We start from the raw sequence: 22,573 nt of genomic DNA, 5'->3' as shown, positions 1-22,573 counted from the left end.
ATGAGTGATTACATACGGAAGTCTCTACAGAATCTCGATTTGGGTATCATCGATGTCCCAATCGTCATAGTGCCTGAGTTGTGTGGCAAAGCAATTAATGAGAATCGTTTTTTGTTGATCGTTTTTGTTGTGAACCCGAAGAAACAAAACCTAAGGGCGGTTGTTGGTCAAATGCCAAAGATTTGGGGTTTCGCTGATGCATGTTGGGGGAGGATTCTGGGAGAAGGAAAAACCCTCTTCGTTTTCAAGACAGAGGAAGCATTGAACTTAGTCCTCCGTTGTGGCCCCTGGGATTTTAATGACTAGATGCCCTCACTGCACTGTTGGTACCCCAATAGCACTGAAGCGGAAATGAAGGTCATACCATTTTGGATCCAGGTACGAGAAATACCAATTCAATTTCTCAACACATCTATGGTTAATTACATTGGGAATCAACTAGGTCATGTTGCAAATGTTGATTTCGATAATACTAACATGGTGGAGTTTGTGAGGATCTGTTTGAATTGGAATATAGAAACTCCCCTCCGTTTTCAGAGAAACTTTCAATTTGGGGGTGATGAAACACCATTCTGAAGTTTAAATACAAACACTTGTGTAATTTTCTGTTCCAACTGTAGATCCCTGGCACACGATGCCAAAGAGTGTCCTCTATCCTATGAAGATGAGGTGAATGATGGTGAGAATGGAGGTGACGATGGTTATGATCCGGATGACTATGATCATCATGACTATCAGAATCCTGATGGGCCTGAATCAGACGCAAACACTCTGCAAACCATTGCGCCTGATGGTGAGATTCCAGGAGTGGTACCAGCCAAAGCAAACCGGGAATTCATCATCACTGAGTCAGAAGATACTTCCATACCAAGTGTGTTTGAGGACACATAGTTAACAGCTGAAACACTTCGGTATTCACTAAGTAGACAAAGGGCAGGGAGAAAGCGACTATGACACAATCTTTGCAGGAATTCACCTCTGCTGTCAATGAAGGCAAAGCCTCTACAAAGAGGAATCGAGATGCTATGGAACAATATTACCAACATTGTGAAGAGGAAGAAGATCTGATGGCCCTTAACCAGTTTCATAAGAAGGGTAGGGTGGAGTCTGCAAGATCCTGCAGTGGTACAGTATTGGACGGAGGCACGGGGGGCCCGGTACCCCCAATGCCACCATGAGAGTCATCTCCTGGAACTGTCAGGGCATCTGCTCGCCGCTGACACAATTTCCTCTAAAGCTTATATGTCGTATTTTAAAACCACATGTTTTGTTTTTGTGTGAAACTCTAAATAGTTGTTCCGTTGTGTGTGACTTTGCTTCTGTTTTAGGATTTTCTAATGTAATAACAGAACCCCCTCAAGGAAGGAGTGGTGGTTTAGCAATGATGTGGGCACACAATTTTTCCTTATCATCCTTGTATCAAGATGAAAGGATAATTGATGTTCACATTGAATTTAATAATATAAGTTATGGTCATCCTGTTCCAAGTCAGAGACATTTGTTTTGGGAACATTTAGAACATATAAGTGAAACAAGAACTGACCCTTGGATGCTTGCCAATTATTTTAATGAAATTATAAGTAATGAGGAGAAGATAGGAGGACCTCAGAGAGAAGAATGGACATTCAGAAGATTCAGAACAATGCTCTCAGTTTGTGATCTTTCAGATTTAAGATCAAAAAGAGACAAATTCTCTTTGGTTAATTCTCAATAGTCTACGGCTTTTCCTTCTGCAGAAGCTGAATTTTTGGAGTTTAATGGCTCAGATCATAAGCCAATATTGACAAATTTGAATCCTATAACATTTGGTCCCCATGAGCCATTCCGTTTTGACAAACGGCTAACACAGGTAACAGATTTTGAGACTGTTGTTGAACAAGGCTGGAACTCTTGCAAAAATCGAGAATACTACTTCATTTGTGATCAAATAATAAGGTGTCGTCAAGCAATGGAAAAGCGAAAACACACTGCAAATTTTAATGCTACATAACAAATAGACTATTTCCAGGCTGCTTTAAATACGACTATGGAAAGCCTTGATCGTACACAAAGGAACCAGATCCCGAGACTACAGAGACAACTGAGCACAACTTACAGGGATGAAGGATAGTATTGGAAAAACAAAAGTCAAAATAAATGGTTTACACTCGGTGATCGCAATACATCATACTTCCATGCTAGTACTAAAATGATATGCAGAATGTTCATAAGGGAAATCAAGAAATAGGGTGCCATGTCCAACGATACTTTACCAAAATATATGCTTCTAGCCGAATTCCGGTCTCACCAATTGATTTTGGATATTTCCCACCCACATTAACTCCTGAGATAAATACTACATTGACAAAAGACTTCACCAGTGAGGAAATTTATGCCGCTCTATCTTCAATAGGAGATGACAAGGCACCAGGACCAGACGGACTAACAGCTTGATTCTATAAACACTATTGGAATATCATTGGAGCAGACATTGTAACAAAGGTCAAGGAGTTTTTTAAAACATCCTACATGAAATCAGGTTTGAATCATACTAATATCTGCATGATACCAAATATAATAGATCATGTTACCCTAGCTGATTATAGACCAATAGCTCTATGTAATGTGCTGTACAAAATAATATCCAAGTGCTTGGTAAACAGACTAAAAAATCATCTAGACTCCATTGTCTCTGACACACAAACAGCCTTTCTACGAGGTTGTTTAATAACAAATAATGTCTTGATAGCACATGAGGTTATGCACTCCTTAAAATCTCGAAAGAGAGAATCACAAAATTACATGGCAATCAAAACTGATGTCACCAAGTGATGAGATCTTGGCCAGCTCAACCAAAGAACATGGACCTGAGGAGCAGCTTGTACTAGAGGAAGCATCGGAGGAAGCGTTGATCGTTCCGGCGGGTCCTCTTACAAGATCAAAATCCAAGAGGTTCAACCAAGCCATCAATGGTATGCTTAGGGAGCTGGAAAATAAGCAAGAAGAAGTGGCTCAAACCATTTTGATGATGATCACAGCTCAAGAAGCTCGCTAAAGGGTTAAGTGTTGCTTATGCACTCTTTTTCCCTTGTCAAGTTTTGTCACATTGGGTTTTGCTTGACAAAGTTTTTAATGAGGCCTAAGTAGCACTTTCAAGCCCTCTTTGCCAGCCAATTTCGTGGTCCAAGGCTCATCTCTATGCCTTGGCCCAATTTCTATCTTTTGTGTTCAAACTTTGCATTTAATGTTTTTGTAATTTCCAAGACACTTTGCACGAGCTTGCATGAGTGTGGACTTGTGCATGTCCTTGCATGAGCTCGACTTTGTGCATTCTATTGCATGCTTTTCTTTTCTCCCCTCTTCTCCTTCATCCTCCCTCTTCTATATAAACTTCATGTAGTTCTCATTTTCTACTCATCAAATATTTTATCAAAAACATCTCTTCTTACTTGTTTGATCAGAGAAGTGTGTAGTATCTTCTCAACTTGTTTATTTCTTAGTGTGTCATATCTAAGATGTAGTCTAAGAGATATTCATCTCTCTTAGAAGTACATTTCGTTCCCCTTTAAATCTGCTGCATTCAACCCCCTCCACCTTCATTGTCATTCATCTCTTCATTCCGCTGCATCTTCCACCTATTCTTCATCATCACTCCGACCAGTCCACTCCAAAACCTTGCAAAGTGTGTCCTTGCAAGGAATTGAAAGGAATTGAAAGAAAAAAGGAATTTGATGTTAAATTTGATGGTGGTAACAATAAGGAATTGAAAGAGAAAATTGAAAGGAATTGTAGAGTTTATAGATCTGGTGGTATCTGGCCGTGGGAGAAAGAAAGAGGAGGTGAAGAGAGAGGAGAGGTGAACAGAGAGGAGAGAATGAAGAGAAAATTGATTAAAAAATAAAGATGGAGAGCTATGTAATTTCAAGTGCATAACCGACATACATGCCCATAATTAGTTTATTAATTATTTTCAATTATGTGATTATCTATTATATATACTCTAAAATGAATCATATGAAAAAAGAATTTTTAAGAGAATTTCAAAATTAACCTTTTTTTCCCAACAAATTAACCATTTTCTAATAGCATATTAAAAAAAAAAAGCCTCTACTTAAAAGAAATTGGATAGTTACAAAAAAATATGTTTTGGGCTAAAACAAAAGTTATAGAGAAAATATTAAAAATTTTGAGAATGACGGAAAAGAAAAATTAGAGACGGGAGAGAGAGATGGACAGTAGCAGACGATACGATAGGACACACAACACAACACAACACAACACATCCACTTTACTCGCAACCACTAAAAACGATAAAACCCAACCAAAAAAAAAAAAATTCTTCTTCACTACTCACGACACGCCATTGAAGAAGAAGAAGAAGAAGAAGAAGAAGACTATGCTTCTCTTGCAACCTCCTCCACTGGTCTCATCTCGATTTCACCCTCTCTACTTCCTCACTCACCACCATCACCACCACCGCGTCTCCCAACCGCCAATCTCAGCCTTCTCTGCAACCGCCTCTGCTTCTTCACCATCATCATCATCTTCTTCTTCTTCTTCTTCTTACTTCTCTTCATGGAATGGTTTAGATACAAATGAAGAATCCGATGACGAATTCACCTCCGAGGTTCACCGTCGCTACGACTTCTCTCCGCTTCTAAAATTCCTATCCAGATTCGGACCAGTCGAGTTAGTTTTGGATTCAGAATCCAAATCAGAAACATCTCCAGAATCGCTCGAACCGGTGGAGTTCGAGCTCGCCGAGTCATACAGAGCTGTACCAGCACCATACTGGCACTCGTTGATTAAATCTTTATCCTCATCGACGTCATCTCTCGGTTTAGCTTACGCAGTCGTCTCATGGCTACAAAAACATAACCTCTGTTTCTCCTATGAGCTTCTCTACTCAATTCTCATCCACGCGCTTGGCCGTTCCGACAAGCTTTACGAGGCGTTTCTTCTCTCTCAGAAACAAACCTTAACACCTCTGACATACAATGCCTTAATTGGTGCTTGCGCTAGGAACAATGATATCGAAAAGGCTCTTAATTTGATCTCTAGGATGCGTCAAGATGGTTACCAATCCGATTTTGTCAACTATAGTTTAGTGATTCAGTCCTTGACGCGTAGCAACAAGATTGATTCAGTTATGTTGCAGAGGTTGTATAAAGAGATTGAAAGAGATAAGCTTGAGCTTGATGTGCAGCTTGTTAATGATATTATCTTCGGTTTTGCTAAATCTGGTGACCCTTCTCGGGCTTTGCAGCTTCTTGGTATGGCTCAAGCCACCGGGTTGAGCGCCAAAACTGCTACTCTTGTCTCGATTATTTCGGCATTGGCGAATTCCGGAAGGACTCTGGAGGCTGAAGCTTTGTTTGAGGAGCTGAGACAGAGCGGGATTAAACCAAGAACCAAAGCTTACAATGCGTTGCTTAGAGGGTATGTGAAGACAGGTCCTTTAAAAGATGCAGAGTCGATGGTTTCGGAGATGGAGAAGAGAGGTGTTTCGCCTGATGAACATACCTATAGTCTCCTCATTGATGCATATGTGAATGCAGGTAGATGGGAAAGCGCGAGAATTGTGTTGAAAGAGATGGAAGCTGGTGATGTACAGCCTAACTCTTTTGTTTTCAGCAGACTCTTAGCAGGTTATCGTGATAGAGGCGAGTGGCAAAAGACATTTCAAGTTCTCAAGGAGATGAAGAGCATCGGTGTTAAACCCGATAGACAGTTTTACAACGTGGTTATCGATACCTTTGGGAAGTTTAACTGTCTTGATCATGCAATGACGACTTTTGATAGAATGTTAAGTGAAGGGATTGAGCCTGATAGGGTGACTTGGAACACGCTTATCGATTGTCATTGTAAGCATGGAAGGCACATAGTAGCAGAAGAGATGTTTGAGGCAATGGAGAGGCGAGGGTGCTTTCCTTGTGCTACGACTTATAACATCATGATCAATAGTTATGGAGATCAAGAAAGATGGGATGACATGAAAAGCTTGTTGGGAAAGATGAAGAGCCAAGGGATACTACCTAACGTTGTGACACACACAACACTCGTTGACGTTTATGGCAAATCAGGGAGGTTTAATGATGCAATACAGTGCTTGGAAGAGATGAAATCAGTTGGGCTGAAACCATCATCAACCATGTACAACGCCCTCATCAATGCATATGCACAAAGGGTATTAAGACTGTTCATTGTGTCCATGAGGTATCCAGTAAGAGAACCATCTTTTGATACCTAATAATTTCTTAATGTGCCAGGGTTTATCGGAGCTAGCTGTGAATGCATTTAGAGTGATGACATCAGATGGATTAAAGCCGAGTTTATTGGCTCTCAATTCCCTCATCAATGCCTTTGGTGAGGATAGAAGAGACGCTGAAGCCTTTGCCGTGTTGCAGTACATGAAAGAAAACGTATCTAACTTCTCTTGGCTAAAACCTTTTGAACCCACCTTAATGAAACTACTTACTGACCAACCATCTCTCACAAAACAATTGCAGGGGGTGAAGCCAGACGTGGTCACATACACAACACTCATGAAAGCTCTCATTCGTGTTGATAAATTCCAGAAGGTATGAATCTTTGATTTTGGTTGATAGGGGAATATACCAGTAAGTAGGGTTTGACATTTCAAGATTTGATGATTTTACAGGTACCGGGTGTTTACGAAGAGATGATCATGTCAGGCTGCAAACCAGATAGAAAATCTAGATCCATGTTACGGTCAGCTCTAAGATACATGAAGCAGACGTTAAAAGCCTCATAAAAACATAAGGGAAGAATGCTAAGGTTTTATCTTGAGCTCAAGTGATCAATTTATCTCGAGCTTCTGAACATATCTCACAAGATGAGGACAGAGATGTAACGACACAGACTGCACACATCACACGAGGAAGTCTTTGATACAAATCCTCATATTCTCTGTCTATGTAAAGATTCAACCTGTACAAATATATAACTGTTGTTGACCATATTTGGATACGGCTACTGTCTGTATACGTTGGAAATTCTAAACCAAAGCTCCTTTACTTAAGAATCAATCTCAAATCCAACGAATTATGTTCGTCTTTCATGAGACACAACATTCCTAACTGAGGAATACAAGTTTTGCAACCAAAAAAATTACTAACTTACAAGGGTTAATTAAATGAGAGTTTCCTCCAAATGTTTTATGGCATGACATTGACAGGTATGGAGTTTCTACTATACTTGCTTTTAGCTATCCTGGAACAGAACATGAACATCAGAAGTACCGAGGACAACATGAAGAGCCTGAAGTAAGTTTTGATCTCCTGCATTCCGACATCGATGACTTCCATGTTTTTCCCATATCTGTTCTTCCTTTCCACCAAGTAGCCGTCCAAATACTCGTCTATAGACACCCATTTATCTGCAGCCTTGGAACTGTTTCCGTCTAAGTGGAGCGGTCCCAGTTGGAAAATTGTAAAGAATGCAGCAGACCAGTCATTGAGAACTCTCTGAGTAACAACAGCAAGCAACGTTGTGAGTTTTTCCCTATTTTGGGAACATGTTCAAGAGGATTTGATACAATTTAAAACATAGTACCTTGAAATTGGGTAGATCAACAGGGTTGAACATTTTAAAGCAATCTCTTGAAGTGGTCTGGTTGTCCCCATAGATCTGATAGTGATAGCAATAGTTATTAAAATATGCGACACCTATTTTCATGAAAGTGTCGAGCTTAGATAACTTTTGTCACACAAACCTCAAAGGTGAATGCCATTGGTGCCTTTACAACATCATAGATGTAATCTGTAGCTGTACCATGGGCCAGGTACCTAAAGTCCAGAAAACAGTTTAAATAGCGTCCTTAAGGTTTAACTTTCAGGAGTAAACGATGTAGCATTGAAGTTTCTGAAAATATTCATAAAAAGTCTTGAGGCAAGAGACAAACCCTACAGAGCCACCGCCAGACCCAATCATGCAGCGGTTTTGACAATGAAATTTATTCAGTTTTTCAAGTAAGGTCCTCATCTTCTGCGTCGGCAATCCTTCTGGGGTTATGTTTTTGTGGTCATAAGGCATAAAGAGAGCCTGAAAACATATGAAAAATCAGATCAAAACCGCTACAAAGAGAGCCTCAATACATAACAAAGACCACATCAAGATTTGTTTGTTATAAAATTTACAAAATGTGAACAAAAACATGAGAATCAGCGCCAAACTTCTTAACAAATACATAATAACGACCAGATCAAGATTATCTTGTTATACAATTTACGGAATGTGAAAATTCAAGCAATCCATCGTTCACTCATAAATTCGAACGGAAGTTTTGACCTTTATTCCCATGCTAAAAAAGTTCGAATGTATAGCTAAAGCAGAAGAGAAACATCACCTCCATTCCAGAATGCACGTTTATCCATATGTGAGGATCAAATGATATAGCTAGCTTCCGCATTATTTGAGCTTCAGGCTCACTAAACGGACCAGTTCCTGGATTCTCTTCAGATGGATCATAATCCTGGAAAATTCCAAAAACAAACACAAAAGGACCAAGTACCGTTACAAATTAACAAAGGATCTTCAAGGAGATAAAAATGTGCACTAAAAGGAATCAGTACCTTTTCTTTCTTGCCCCAGTCAACACCCCAATTTCTGTTCAGGTCAACTCCTCTTCCTGTGATTTACGGATATGTTCAAAGATGAAATGCTAAACAAAACGCATTAATAACTAACCATGTATTGGAGTCTGGAGAGACAAAAAGATAGTAACCATTTCTGCGTTCACAAAGATCTCCAGATTCAACACGTTTGCGACCATTTGGGTTTTCTATAGGAACCATCTGACCCCAAAAAAAAAAAAAAAACAGTAGCATCTTGTGTGTAAGTAAATTTCTCAAATACCACAAAGATGAAAATGAGTCTGCACGGATCATCTAACACACACTCTCACCTTTATGACTAGCTTGTCAAGGGTGCTGTTAAGAGCTGCTCCGTTCTTTGGTAAGAACTGTTCTTCGCTCAAAATTGACAAAATACGAAAAGCAAGTTCAGAGGTGATAAGCTCTCTCCCATGCTGCCCAAAAGTCTGGAAGAAAAGGAATCATCTGTCAAAAAACACATGTATTACCCAAAAAATTATGAAGAAACTTGACCTATATAATAAGTATTTTTCAAGTTAAACCACAACTGACTTTATAAAAGTAACAGTACAGTCTTAACTGAATAGCTTGGACAGGGATACAAAAAAAGGGAACTTACAAGAAGGACTCTAAAGTTTGACCTGTCATCACTATCTCTACCACCACGACAATAAGTAACCACGTTAACCTCTGCATTGTAGCCTTTGTTCCCCGATTTAATCATCTCAATCTATGAAACGAAATATTTACTCAAAAAATGTACTGAAAAAAACAACAGAGAGTAAAAAAAAGAAGACAATGGCACTAACCGAGAGCTTATCTGGATGTCGATGTACCAACGAATTTATCTGCTCCATTAAATCATCACTGCAACTCGGACATAGAGGCAAAACTTATCATCTCCTAAACTCTCCTTTAGAGCCAAAAGGTTCTCACTTTACCAAATGGGCAAAGACCCTTTTCATTCTAATTAGTAACTAACAGTTGTGGAGGCAAAACTAACTCTATCGAGAGACAAAATTACTCAAAATTCACCTGGAGTGGTAGAGATCCCAGTTGATGGGAGTAACATAAGACGAGTCAGAAGGATTAGTTTCGCCGAAAACGAGTAACAAAAATGGTGGGAGAAAGATCGCGTAATGAATTAGCCGCCGACGCATGGCCGCTGCTTTGAGAGAGAGGAAGGGACGAGAGAGATGGGAAGAAACGTATCTCTTCTTTAAGATTGGTTGAAGCTTCGTAGGGTTTGTTTGATGTCATATCTCATATCTTCTTCTTCAATGGAATCGAACAGAAACACCAAGAAACAGTGAAATATAGATCTAAAGGAGTTTTATGACAATAACAAAAAAAGATCTAAAGGTGTTTTGAGTCTGAGGTTGGCCAGATCGGGCTTGTATCTTCCGTCTTTGTCTTTATTTTTTTTTCTACTTTTCTTTGCTATATCATCAAAATGATCAAAGCAACTTGTTCTACTCTCTTGTGCGGATTACTTTTTTTATAATCAAATGTCTAACTCTAAGCTATGCGTATGATTGCATTTTTAAATCTAACAATATGATTATTGTTTTTCGAGAAAAATGTCATTAAAATGTCAAAGTTAATATTTTCGTTGATTTAAATCACGAAGTATGAAAATGTTGAAACAAATTATCAACCTTTTGTTAACTTATATTTAAATCACGAAGTCTTGTTGACTTCGCCGTTTGAAGCACATCGTTAACTAGCCAAACGGAAATATTAAACGGAGTTTATTATCTGTTAAACAGTTCTGTTAGTTATCATTACGACGTCATTATTTCTTTTAATCTAATCCCTAAATTGAACATTCATCACAAAATCCCCAAAATCATGAACCCTAATTTGCGATTCCTCCTTGGGTCTTCTCTTAAGATCGAACCGATGACTAAGGAAAAGAAGCTTTCACCGCATCGTCCTAAACGGAAGAGGCCCGATAAAGATGGAGAAACGTCTGCGCACGGGGCTATTGCAAAAGAGTCGAATGCTCACGATTCGACTGATCCCAATTTGACCGCTCCTGAATTAGGTGATGGTTCAGGTTCTGCAATTATTCCGTATAATTGTGTTCCTCTTCCCTTAGAAGAGCGTGATTCGTGTCCTTTTGATGATTTAGGTGCTCAAAGTGGAGATGATTGTGATGTGGTTGGCGATGAATATTGTGATGATGTTGGATACGAGGCTGCTGAAGAGGAAGAGGGTAACCAGGATGATAGAAACAAAGTCTTTGAAGAAGAAGATGGAAACTGTGTTGGTGTAGAAAAACTATTTTGCGAGGACTTCGAAGCAGAGTTTGGAGAGGGTGCGAGAGAAGAGGAACCAAGGAATGTATTGTTTGGCCAAGGACAAACATGGGAACAAGGCTCTCAAGGACCAGCTTCACAACCAGTTTTACAACCAGCTTCACAACCAGCTTCACAACCATCTGTTGGAGGATCACAAGGAGGAGCAGAACCCTTACAAAGGAGGCAAACAACACAGAGGAGGGCATCAACACGGAGGAGGGCTTCAACATAGACGAGTGCATCAACATCGGTTCTCGATGTAAAGATCCTCACACCGGCTCCACAAATGCACTTGGATGGCACTCCACGGTTGGACGAAGCAACCACCGATGTCTCCGAGCTAGAACTCATCTGAATCGAAAATTAGGGTTCGTGATTTTGGGGATTTTGTGATTTTGGGAATTTGTGAGGAATGTTCGATTAGATTAAAGGAGATAACGACGAACTAACGGAACTGTTTAACAGATAATAAACCCCGTTTAATATCTCCGTTTGGCCAGTTAACGATGTGCTTCAAACGGCGAAGTCAACAAGACTTCGTGATTTAAATATAAGTCAACAAAAGGTTGATGATTTGTTTCAACATTTTCAGACTTCATGATTTAAATCAACGAAAATGCTAACTTCGGGATTTTAATGATATTTTTCCCATTGTTTTTCTCCTAAATATGATTAATATATCTTTTTGATTAATTAAACCAAACTATAAAAAATTGATTAATGAATACTGTATATCACTAATTGGAGCCACAATTTTTTTTTGTATCGCCATTTTGTAATCAAAGCAAAATTTGAAAAATTAATCAATAATATATTACTTAGAAGTTAGAACTACAATAAAACCTAGATAAATTAATAATTACTATAACTTGATAAGAAAAATAATAAATATTCGATAAGAAAATAACATAATATTTTTTTATTGAAATCATCATGTAAAATATGGTCGCAATAATAATATATATTAATAATCAAGTAAATTTACATACATATATATATATATATATGTTATATTAATGTATGATTTAAAATTTTGAATTTTTTCATAGAGCTTATATGTATAAAACAATTGTTATGTTGTATTTTCAAAAGATGATATAAAATACTCTATAACATGTCATGAAAATAGCTAATTAAAAAAAAAATCTAGATATGCATCATTTTCATTTGACATTATTATTCATAAATTTGAATTTTGTATGTCATATATATAAATGAATTTTTTATAGTATTTGTAATTTATTGTCAATAATGTTTTCTAAATATTACTAATTCAATTCTAAAACCATAAAATTTATAACATCCGAAAGTCTAATCTTATTTTGCTAAAATTATCTCAATTCATAATTTTTAAGAATTTAAACAATTAAAATATATATATATATATATATATATATATATATATAATAATTATTATTATTAATTTACACTATATAATAATAAATATTACGTTACCGATAAATTAATGTCGCTATCTTATTATATAAAGTTTGATGTCAAAATTACTAATTAACAAGATCTTGACACGTGTCAATTATATCATTCAGATGTTGACACATGTCAATTCTAAAATTATTAAATTTTTAGAAAATAAAAATGTAAAAATTTAAAACCTACCATAAAAAAAAAAAGATCATTATAAGGAAATTATATACATATATATATATATCAAGAAAAATGATTTTGATTTTAAGTTGTTAATTTTACAAGAAAAATGATTACTTTTTATATAAGATAAAAAAATATGATTGTGAAAATTATACAACTAACTACTGTTTCTAGAAAAATGTAAATACTTACCTTTACATAAAGAAAGAGATTTTTGAAGTAAAAGATTTAAAATAAAAATAGATCGTTTCATATTTTTTTGACCAATCAAATAATTTATTTAAAACGACTGCTATTGTAACATATAAGATAGGAGTATGTAAGATTAACGTATGCGTTTTTGTAACTATAATAATGTTAAAGTGAAGAGACATACAATAGATTATTTAATATGTTCATAAAGACAATTTGTTGGTAGTAGTAAAGAATAATGAGTATATTTTAACAGTAAAATATATTTGTGTGGACAAATACACTTCAAGTGGTAATGTAGATTTTGTAAATGGATATACATTAGTGTATTATAGCAAAAAAAAAACAACTATTTTCTATAACTAAAAGTTTATCTCTTTACTTTTATACATTGTTTTTACTTACGAAAATAATTATATAAATATATATTATTTGTTAAATTTTATTTAATTTTAATAAATTTGAACTCATCTACAACTATTTTCTTAACTAAAAGTGTATAGGTTTACTTTTTTTTCATGCAAACAATAAATAAAAAGAAAATTCCTTGGTTAGTTGCCCAAGCCGGAGGGAAGGGAATTACAAAAGAAACTTCAGAGATAAGAGAATGCGAAACATGGACAAGACAATTCAACTTCGTATTTGATGCACGCGAGAACCAAGAGATGGAGAATAGTTGGAAGGATTCCAGCGAGTTGAACTCATCGAGCACGTTGGAGAAGGATAACCAATCTTTAGGGGACTGAATCATAGTGAGTAACTCAGCACAATCAGTCTCGAAATGTTGACAAGCGATCCCTGCAGCACGTATCCGCTCCATGGCCCAGTACAACGCTTCTAACTCTGAATGCAGGGGGGGGGGGGGCTCCTTCTTAGAGACTTGGCCCCCAACAACAAGGTTCGCTTTTCACCAACGCGACACCACCATTCCAATCCGGAATGCAAATTGGTTGCTTTCAAAGAACCATCAATCTGACAACGAGGTGAAGAAATCTGGACATCCGAAGACAGAGATGGAGCTGACATGACCGCCATAAAAGAGAGTGCGTCTTCACAGGCTAACTTATCGCTCCACAAAACAAAATCCAAATTCGAGTACACTCACTCATATGGAAAACCTTCTGACGAGACAGGAGTCGGAGATAAATCCCAAACTTCACAAGAGCAAGGGCATTCAAAGAAAACATGATTAATAGTCTCAACCACAGAATCACACTTTTTACACCAAATACCACATTAGACACTTCGGTGTATCTATTGACTTTTATAGATAGTTTTTACTTACTACAAATATTTATTTTAAATTCTTTGTTATATTTAATTTCATTTTAAAAACTCTAAACCCGCACATCGGGCGGGTCCTAATCTAGTAAATTAATAAAATGGCATAGTCTCTTTTTTTTTGTCAAACATATACTTCATTCATTCAAGCCAAAGCAAGTACAAGGAAGCAAACATCAATCTCAGAATTGGATACAACAAAGATAAAAACTAGTACTCTTACAAGAGATTGGTAGATAAAATAGATAGGGTTAATCGACTTTAAGTCTAGACATTGGAGACAAGAACAATGTAGTAGCCTGCCACAAACAATGGAATGGTGAGTCGAAGACAATTCCACGAGGGTTCCAGGAAATTGTTGAATAGTCACATTCCAAACAGGAGATAGTGACGTTGATAAGGAAACCTTGACCTTGGTCAGCCATGAGGTCAGAGGTCTAGCAAAGATTCTCTCCAAAGAGGAGGATAGTTGCAACAAGAGTTTCCTAGGTGGGTAAAAAGATTTTAGGATTAGCACTAAAATTCCAAGGTTTTCTTTCACAAGGAGATCATATTTGTCTAAGCTATCTATTGCTTTCAAAACAAAGTGACGATGGAGTTTTCGACCATTCTAATCTAGGTGGTGAGCCAATAGATTATGGTTTGACAAATAGCTAAACCTGGGCCAAATTGTTGTACATAATAGATCCATAACAACTTTAGTGGACCAAGAGATACCTTTGTGGGCCGAAAAAAGTTGGGCCTATAGAGGAGTCCAACTTAGCAATTAAATTAATAGTCTCAACAATATTAATTTGTAGAGGTTTTCCTGTATAGAGAATAGGCTTACTACTTTATTAGATGTAAAGATTACAATATATATTATATATAGAGGTTACAAGAGGGAACCTAAGTTTAATTTAATTACAATTAAATCTTTAATTTACATATCTCTTACACATCTCCTCAAGATGGAGTATTACGATCGCAAGAGAGAGAAAGAATCCAAAGTTTGTTGAACATAAATCCAAAACTTTTATTACTTTCTTAATCTATCAAAAATACAAGTATGTTCCCTTATATACAAGTATACCAGCTAATTAACCAGCTAAGCTAACCAACTAAGTTACAATGAACCAGTAAACCGGATTCCTAAACCCAATAGTCCCCCTCAAGATGAGGCAAAAATATTGTGAAGACTCATCTTGGACATTAAATGAGTAAATTGATAAGGGAACAGAGGTTTGGTGAGGATATCTGTGACTTGATCTTCAGTATCAACGTGAAGAAGCTTGAGAAGACCTTGATCCAACTTCTCTCAAACTGTGTGACAGTCAATTTCTATGTGTTTTGTGCGCTCTTAAAAGACAGGGTTAGTGGCAATGTAAACAGCAGCGGTACTATCAGAGAATAGAATCGGTACTGACCTTGTAGATATCTTCAAATCTGTGAGTAAAATGCCAAGCCAAGCCATTTCACAGGAGGCCAGAGCTTTATTCTGCCTCTGCAGAAGAGCGAGAAACAGTTGGCTGTTTCTTAGAGCACCATGAAATAATAGAAGACCCCAAAACCATGGAGAAACCTGTTGTAGACCGTCTACTATCTTTACAAGAACCATAATCCGCATCTGCATAACCTTTTAAGGTGAGATCAGAATCTACATAGTAGAAGAGGCCTTGACCAACAGTTCCCTTAATGTATTGTAGAACTCTGTAAACGGCAATGAGATGAGAGGATCTCATAACTGAGGAGAATTGACACAACTTGTTCACTGCAAAAGTAATATTCGGACGTGTGATAGTTAAATACATCAGCCGACCAACAAGGCTTCGATACATCTCTCGATTCTCCAATAAGTCTACATCTGTCTTTGAAAGTTTTAGATTTGGAACCATAGGAGTAGAGACAGGTTTACAAGCCAACATTCCAACAGATGTGAGAAGCTCCAAAGCATACTTCCTCTGGAAATAGAAATACCTTCTGAGTTGCGGGCAATTTCTAAACCCAAGAAATATTTGAGAGGACCAAGATCTCTCAACTTAAAACTTGCCTTCAAAGCATTTGTCAGTTGCGTTGCAGCACCCTCAGTTGTACTTGCAATAACAATGTCGTCTACATAAACAAGGACGACCAGGAATGTAGAACCATCACAATGAACAAATAGAGTATGATTGATATGTGTATATTTTACCCTGTTTAACCACTGTTTATTTACATTTTTGACATGTTTTATCAGCCTGTCTTGTCATTTTCATATAGTTTAAGGACTGTTTGTGCATTAGAGTAGGATTTGCATTGCATTTGCATTGCATTTGCATTGTTCCTTGTTTAAACAGGTGAATTGGACTCAGGAAGCATGGAAATAACATCTGGGATGAAGAGAGTGCAATCAATGGAGTGAATAGGAGATGAATCAAGAAGAAAACCAACAAAACATGAAGCACTCGACCGTCTGACTCTGAAGCACACAACCTTTGGATGGAAGACACTCGACCGTGTGGAACTCAAGACTCGGCTGGTGGAAAGCAGAAGGAAACCCACTCGACCACATCTGGTCGAGTACATCAAGCCGCCTTGCTATTTTGTCTGGTAGCCAAATTAGGGCTTCCCTCTCCCTCTATATATACTCTTTGTACCCCATGGCCGCAAAAAGTCCTCTTTTATGCAAGATAGCCTCTGTGCCACCAAAAAACCTAGTTCTTACCCCTTAAGGGTTTTTAGGATTTATTTACTGCTTTTTCCCCTTTATTTATTGTTTTCTCTCAGATTTCTATACTTTGTAAGTTCCATAACTTTCAGTGTATTGAGAATCTGAGTCTGTTTCTTTATATTAAGTTGTTGTTCATCATTTCATCTATCTTATCATGTTAGTTTCATTAATTTATGGGTTTATGTTCATCATCATCATGTCTAGTTCATTTGAGTAGTGAGTTAGGATTCTGGAGATGGATTAGGTTAGTTTAGGGCTGTGGTAGTCTGGAATGGTTAAGTTAGCTTGTTTAAATATCTCTTCTGGGTTGGGTGTGCTCTAAGTTGTTCTTATATCTGAGAGGGTAAGAGCAGATCTTAAGATTCCTAGCATCACACCAATTTCTAGGTTGTTAGATTAATCCAATATTGGATATCATCATGCTTGTCCCAAGAGATTGGTTGCACAAGGTGGTTTTTGACAAGTAATGGTCTGGTATTTAAAGCATGTTCAGTATGGTTTCACCAATGAGAGTTGGGTTAGGATGTTACTGTAACTTGATCACTTATGTCATGAGAGTGGATTAGTGAGTCATTAAGATCATTGTCTAGAGATAGCTCATGTAGATTGAGATTTGTTGACCAGTTTAGATAGCCACAGCCTGAACACTAGCCCATGAATCCATCTCTAGAAGCCTTCTTTGTCATTTGATTGTTTACTTATCACATATCTTTCTGTTTCGTTGCATTTGTCTCAGTTTAAGTTTCTCAAGATTGCATCTGTTCTTCGTCAAAACCCACTCGACCTAGTCACTCAACTAGTCACACGGTCGAGTGCTTGATCGAGCACCTTTGGGTTGTTCTTTTATATTCTGTTCCATTTTCCTATCTGCATTTTCTTTATTTTCATCAAACTGTTTTACCAAAATCACTTTCATACTTGGCTTAACTTAGCTTACTGTTCACATTCTTATTGCATACACATCACACACTTTATGGACTGACATCTCTTATACTACAACTGGATAAGAGAATTGAAACCTCTTCCATCTTCCATACACATACACTTTCACAAACCATCATCACCACAAAAAAAAAAGATTATGTTTCAATTGGTGTCGTTGCCATTAGTGTGTTGATTTGTTTCATTTAGAATTTACATAGATCCAAGATTAAGTTATGTCACTAATTGTTCACCAGTCTCACAGTTTGGGTTGGTTATTTTGAGTTTCAGGTACACCACTCGAGCTTACACTCGATCAAGTGACCTTAGACCAAGTGATCGAGTACAAATCAGTTAGTTAGCCAAACGACCACGCCACTCGAGCAAGCACACGAGCGAGTGCCGAATCGAGCAGTTGGTCGAGTTAGTTGATGCAGACAAGATCAAAGGGTAATCAGAACTTGCAGAAGTATTTAGATCACATCAATCGCCTACCAAGGGACTTGCGACAGCAGAAAACCAGGATACTTCAAGAACAAGAGCAACAAGCACTGATGGATCCACCCATGCAGAGACCAAGACAGATTGGAGCAGGAGATTCTCCAAACACTCACACCCAAAGGGCAAGAATAGTTCCACCTGCAGTAGCAAACAATAATTTTGAGATAAAAAGTGGGCTCATCACAATGATTCAGTCAAACAAGTTTCATGGTGTGCCTATGGAGGATCCTTTAGACCATCTTGAAGAGTTTGATAGGCTCTGTGGCCTGACCAAGATTAATGGAGTAAGTGAAGATAGCTTCAAACTCAGACTTTTCCCATTCTCACTTGGAGACAAAGCTCACCTGTGGGAGAAGACCTTACCAACAGGAGCCATCACCACATGGGATGGATGCAAGAAAGCCTTCTTAGCTAAGTTCTTCTCCAATGCAAGGACAACAAGGTTGAGGAATGAGATTTCTGGTTTTGCTCAGAAGAACAATGAAACTTTCTGTGAAGCTTGGGAAAGGTTCAAGGGTTATCAAACTCAGTGTCCACACCATGGGTTCAGCAATGAGTCCCTACTTAGCACACTATACAGAGGAGTTCTACCAAAGATCAGAATGTTGCTGGACACTGCATCAAATGGTAATTTTCTCAACAAACATGTGGATGAAGGATGGGAACTGGTAGAGAATTTGGCCCAGTCAGATGGCAACTATAATGAAGACTATGATAGAACTGTGAGATTTGTGGATTCAGCCCCAGATAAGAAATACAAGAAGGATCTGAAGATTGTGAATGAGAAGCTGGACAAGATTCTGCTCAGTCAACAGAAAAACATTCATTTTCTTGCTGAGGAAGACACAACAATTCAAGATGGGGAGAATGAGGTAGCTGAGCTATGTTACATCCAGAACCAAGGAGGATTCAAGCCCTACAACCAGTTCAAGAACAACAATCTGTCTTATAGGAGTCCAAATGTGGCCAATCCACAAGACCAGGTCTATCCACTACAACAAGCACAACAACAACACATTTATGTGCCTAAACAACAGAACCAAGGTTACCAGTGTGAAATGTGTCCCTCACCAGGGTTTCAGACCACCCAAACCCAGGAACCAGACTTAAGGAGATTGATGCAGCAGCTGTTGCTTAACCAAGCCACCTCCAAGAAGTTTGCTGAAATCAACCAGAGAATAGATTCTACTTATAATGTCCTGAACATCAAGTTTGAAAGTCTTAATTCCAAGGTTAAGTTCCTGGAGAGTACTATGGCCTCTACTTCAGCTCCAAAACCTAATCAACTGCCTGGAAAGGCAATCCATAACCCAAGGGAGTTCACTGTCAAGGCTGTCTATGTTACAAAGGATGTTGTTACGGAGGACAGTGAGATTCAAGATGGGGAGGGTATTCAACAAGTTTCAGCTCAGAATGAAGCAGGATATCAGGAAGAGGAGGAACTCGACAGTGCACTCGACTCAGCACACGATCGACCACTCGATCGAGTGACTGATCGAGTTAGTGGTCGAGTAGACTCCACCGAGTCTGTTACACCTGCCAAGTACATTGCCCCAACTTATAAACCAACTCTGCCATTCCCAGGACGTTTCAAGGCACAGAAGCTGAAGGAACTCAGGGAGATAATTGAAAGGAAGAAAGTGTTGGCTTTGAAAGAAGAGGTTGTCATTGCATTCCAAGAAGAATAGAGAGGCCCTGCTTTGGAACAATATACTCCATATCCTCTTTACCAGAATATGTTACTAGAGATATCCAAGAAGAAGGCTCAGAATCAAGACAAGAAGGATCTTGAGGAGACTAAAGGAGTAGTCATCCCAACCAAACTTGAAGATCCAAGTCCATTCAATTTGCCTTGCTCCTTTAGCTACCTACACTTCAACAAGTGCTTGTGTGATCTGGGAGCATCTATTAGTGTAATGCCTTATTCTGTAGCACAAAAGCTTGGGCACACTGAATTCAAGCCTAGTAACCTCCACATAAGTTTGGCTGATGGATCAGACAAGGAAGTGGTTGGTAAATTGGAAAGCTTACCAATCAAGATAGGAAAGGCCAGAATCCCTAATGATTTTGTGGTTATAGAGATGGATAAGGAGTTAGAAGATCCTATCATCCTAGGGATACCATTCCTAGCCACTGCTGGAGCTGTCATTGATGTTAAAGAAGGGCTGGTAACCCTGAACATAGTTGAGGGTTTAACCATGAAATTTGATATCAATAACCCAACCAACTTGCCCTCCATTCAGGGTCAACCTTTTGCTGTTAAGGACAGAGGTGACTATGAGATCTCAAGAGAAGTGGAAACTGCAAAAGTTACATGTTTTTATCATCCTTTTTTGTCCATATTTTGCATTGTTCATACCTCTAACTTAGCATTTTTAGGTCATTTACTGTAGGAATTCACTTTTAGAGCATTTAGGGTGTTGCATTTCTGCATTTGCATATTTTGAATGAAAACAGGTGCTAAAGAGCCAAAAATGGGGAAAAACAAGGACAACTCGAGCATGTACCCGAAGGAGCTATCGAGCTGCAAGAAAAAGTCCGAACCCCAACACGATCCAGAAGGATCCAAGAGCATGAAGAGTAACCCGAAGATCCACCCGAGGAGTAACCCGACTTCACCCTCGTGTACCCCATCGAGTAGATCATCGGGCATGTCTGGGAAACTAGGTCAAATGGGTTTCCATATATAAACCCCCTCTTCCCCTAGCTTGCAAAGTAGCACGCCACAGACCCTCAAACTAGAAAGCGAGAGCTTCTGTGAGAGAACTGGGCGACTCAACATTTTTCTTCTTGTTTTGCATTTTTATTTTGTAGTTTTCTTAGATTTCTATCCTTTACTTTCTCTACTCTACTCTATCTTTTAATACAATGTCATTTTCATTCATTTTGATTGCTTTCTTATTCGCTTCTATATCCGAGTAGTGTAGTAAAGTTTCTAGGGATGGGATAGATGATTTTGTGTTCCTGATCGGTTAGGATGCTTTAGTTGATTGTAAATGATTGATAGATTTCCTTCTAGATTGGTGCTCTTAATGTTGTCAACAGACCGAAAGGTTGAGATTAGATCTAGGGCGTTTACAAATGCTACAGGCCGAAAGGAGTAGATAAAATGCTTGATTTAGCCAATGCTAGAGGTTTACTTAACTCTGAGTAACAAAATTAGATGAGTTTAAGTCTACTGACAATAATGAATCGTTCTTAATGCCTGCTTGTTCATATTGCTAGTGCGACAGTGTGGTAATGTGTTCAAGGTTGATTGTTGCTAGTGCGAAAGTGTGGTGACAAGGTCTTAGAGGTTCATTGTCTACGAAATAATTGCTTTAGGCATGTAAGGCATCCGTACTGGTCTAGGACACTTAGGATTCGATTACCCCCATCCTTAGGAACTTTCGTATTTTATTTATTTGCATTTCATTTTCAGTTACTCGACTACTTATCCGATCAGGTACACGATAACCTGTATCGAGTAATACCTCGAGCTGTTCATATCTCACTTGCATACTCGATCACCCCACTCGATCCTATACTCGATTGCTTGCATCGAGTGCTTAGGTAGTGTGGTTTACTTGTTTATATTCTTTTACTTTGTTTATTTTAGGAATCGTTAGAACCAAAACCCTAATTGCTTGGCTTGACTTGCATTGTTCTGATCATATCCTTCCTGCTAGCAATACAATACCATTTGGATTGATAACCCTTTGTACTACAAATGCATAGGGGATTGATACCCTGGGTGAAAACCTGTCTATCAATTTGGCGTCGTTGCCATTTGGTTGTTTTACTTTTGCTACGTTTCGGATTTCAGCGCTTGCTAGATCAAGTTCGTTTATTTATATTTGGTGTGGATACTGACTTGTTTGCTTTCGCATTGTTTGTTTTGAATCTTGGGTACAACCCGAGCACCCACCCGACCTTTCACTCGATCACCTGGATCGAGTTGATCCTCGTGTACACACTCGGACACATACCTGTGCATGCAAACACGATCCAAAGGTAGCCAGAATCTGAGTCCTTTCATCGACAACATCGACAGACCTCGGCTACTCAGACAACAACAAGTTCAACAAGAACCATCAATCATTGAGGAGACGATGAATAATCAGAACGGTCCACCAGCTCCTCAAGCAAGGACCAATATAGGAGCAGGAGATGCTCCATCTACTCACACTCAAAGGAATGGCATTGTGCCACCAGCTGTGCAGAACAATAATTTTGAGATCAAGAGTAGTCTCATCCAGATGATACAGAGCAATAAGTTTCATGGATTGCCAATGGAGGACCCATTGGATCATCTGGATGATTTTGATAGGTTCAGTAAGATCAATGGAGTCAGTGAAGATGGATTCAAGCTCCGGCTTTTCCCATTCTCTTTGGGAGACAAAGCACGAATCTGGGAGAAATCGCTCCCTAAGGAGTCCATCACCACTTGGGAAGCGTGCAAGAAGGCATTCCTGGACAAATTCTTCTCGAACTCCAGAACCGCA

The 22,573-nt window shown here is 38.3% G+C and overlaps 3 protein-coding genes and 1 non-coding gene across 6 annotated transcripts; 2 read left to right on the top strand and 2 right to left on the bottom strand.

Moving 5' to 3' along the window:
• On the top strand, positions 1–306 carry LOC147921611 (uncharacterized). Its single transcript, XM_087497756.1, has one exon. It carries the CDS (start codon positions 1–3, stop codon positions 304–306), a length of 306 nt encoding a protein of 101 aa, XP_087353882.1.
• A 3,863-nt stretch (positions 307–4,169) lies between these two features.
• LOC104760739 (uncharacterized) lies at positions 4,170–7,021 on the top strand. The gene is made up of 4 exons (XM_010483697.3): positions 4,170–6,166; positions 6,249–6,401; positions 6,489–6,560; positions 6,641–7,021. Exons 1-4 carry the CDS (start codon positions 4,208–4,210, stop codon positions 6,752–6,754), a joined length of 2,298 nt encoding a protein of 765 aa, XP_010481999.2. The 5' UTR covers positions 4,170–4,207; the 3' UTR covers positions 6,755–7,021.
• On the bottom strand, positions 6,996–10,121 carry LOC104760740 (uncharacterized). 3 transcript variants are annotated; one of them, XM_010483698.3, is made up of 11 exons: positions 9,630–10,121; positions 9,404–9,461; positions 9,214–9,324; positions 8,906–9,040; positions 8,726–8,795; positions 8,574–8,629; positions 8,348–8,473; positions 7,904–8,043; positions 7,715–7,787; positions 7,555–7,629; positions 6,996–7,466 (listed from the first exon to the last, which is right to left on the bottom strand). In XM_010483698.3, exons 1-11 carry the CDS (start codon positions 9,752–9,754, stop codon positions 7,158–7,160), a joined length of 1,278 nt encoding a protein of 425 aa, XP_010482000.1. In that variant the 5' UTR covers positions 9,755–10,121; the 3' UTR covers positions 6,996–7,157. The 3 variants fall into 3 exon arrangements, with proteins under 3 accessions (XP_010482000.1, XP_087355287.1, XP_010482001.1); XM_087499161.1 differs by having other exon boundaries at positions 8,906–9,059; positions 9,630–10,068; XM_010483699.3 differs by lacking the exon at positions 9,214–9,324 and having other exon boundaries at positions 9,630–10,114.
• An 8,408-nt stretch (positions 10,122–18,529) lies between these two features.
• On the bottom strand, positions 18,530–18,636 carry LOC147921610 (small nucleolar RNA R71). The gene has a single exon (XR_015589861.1). It is a non-coding gene; the product is annotated as a small nucleolar RNA R71 (small nucleolar RNA).
• Between the last annotated feature and the right edge of the window lie 3,937 nt (positions 18,637–22,573).

This window comes from Camelina sativa, chromosome 18, assembly GCF_030686135.1.
Source record: "Camelina sativa cultivar CO46 ecotype springtype chromosome 18, ASM3068613v1".
In the NCBI taxonomy this organism is placed as follows: Eukaryota; Viridiplantae; Streptophyta; class Magnoliopsida; order Brassicales; family Brassicaceae; genus Camelina; species Camelina sativa.
The sequence above is the reverse complement of the archived record's forward strand: the minus strand, read 5'-3'. Positions and strand labels throughout refer to the sequence as shown.

What these genes read in the sequence shown, in the direction of transcription:
- LOC104760739 (XM_010483697.3), top strand. Translation starts at nt 4,208, where the DNA reads ATGGACAGTAGCAGACGATACGATAGGACACACAACACAACACAACAC. An exon ending in TGCAGTACATGAAAGAAAAC is followed by an intron (nt 6,402 to 6,488) that starts GTATCTAACTTC and finishes AAACAATTGCAG; the next exon opens with GGGGTGAAGCCAGACGTGGT. An exon ending in GTGTTGATAAATTCCAGAAG is followed by an intron (nt 6,561 to 6,640) that starts GTATGAATCTTT and finishes ATGATTTTACAG; the next exon opens with GTACCGGGTGTTTACGAAGA.
- LOC104760740 (XM_010483698.3), bottom strand. Translation starts at nt 9,754, where the DNA reads ATGCGTCGGCGGCTAATTCATTACGCGATCTTTCTCCCACCATTTTTG. An exon ending in TTGACAAGCTAGTCATAAAG is followed by an intron (nt 8,796 to 8,905) that starts GTGAGAGTGTGT and finishes TTTTGGGGTCAG; the next exon opens with ATGGTTCCTATAGAAAACCC. An exon ending in TCTGGCGGTGGCTCTGTAGG is followed by an intron (nt 7,788 to 7,903) that starts GTTTGTCTCTTG and finishes TCTGGACTTTAG; the next exon opens with GTACCTGGCCCATGGTACAG.
- LOC147921611 (XM_087497756.1), top strand. Translation starts at nt 1, where the DNA reads ATGAGTGATTACATACGGAAGTCTCTACAGAATCTCGATTTGGGTATC.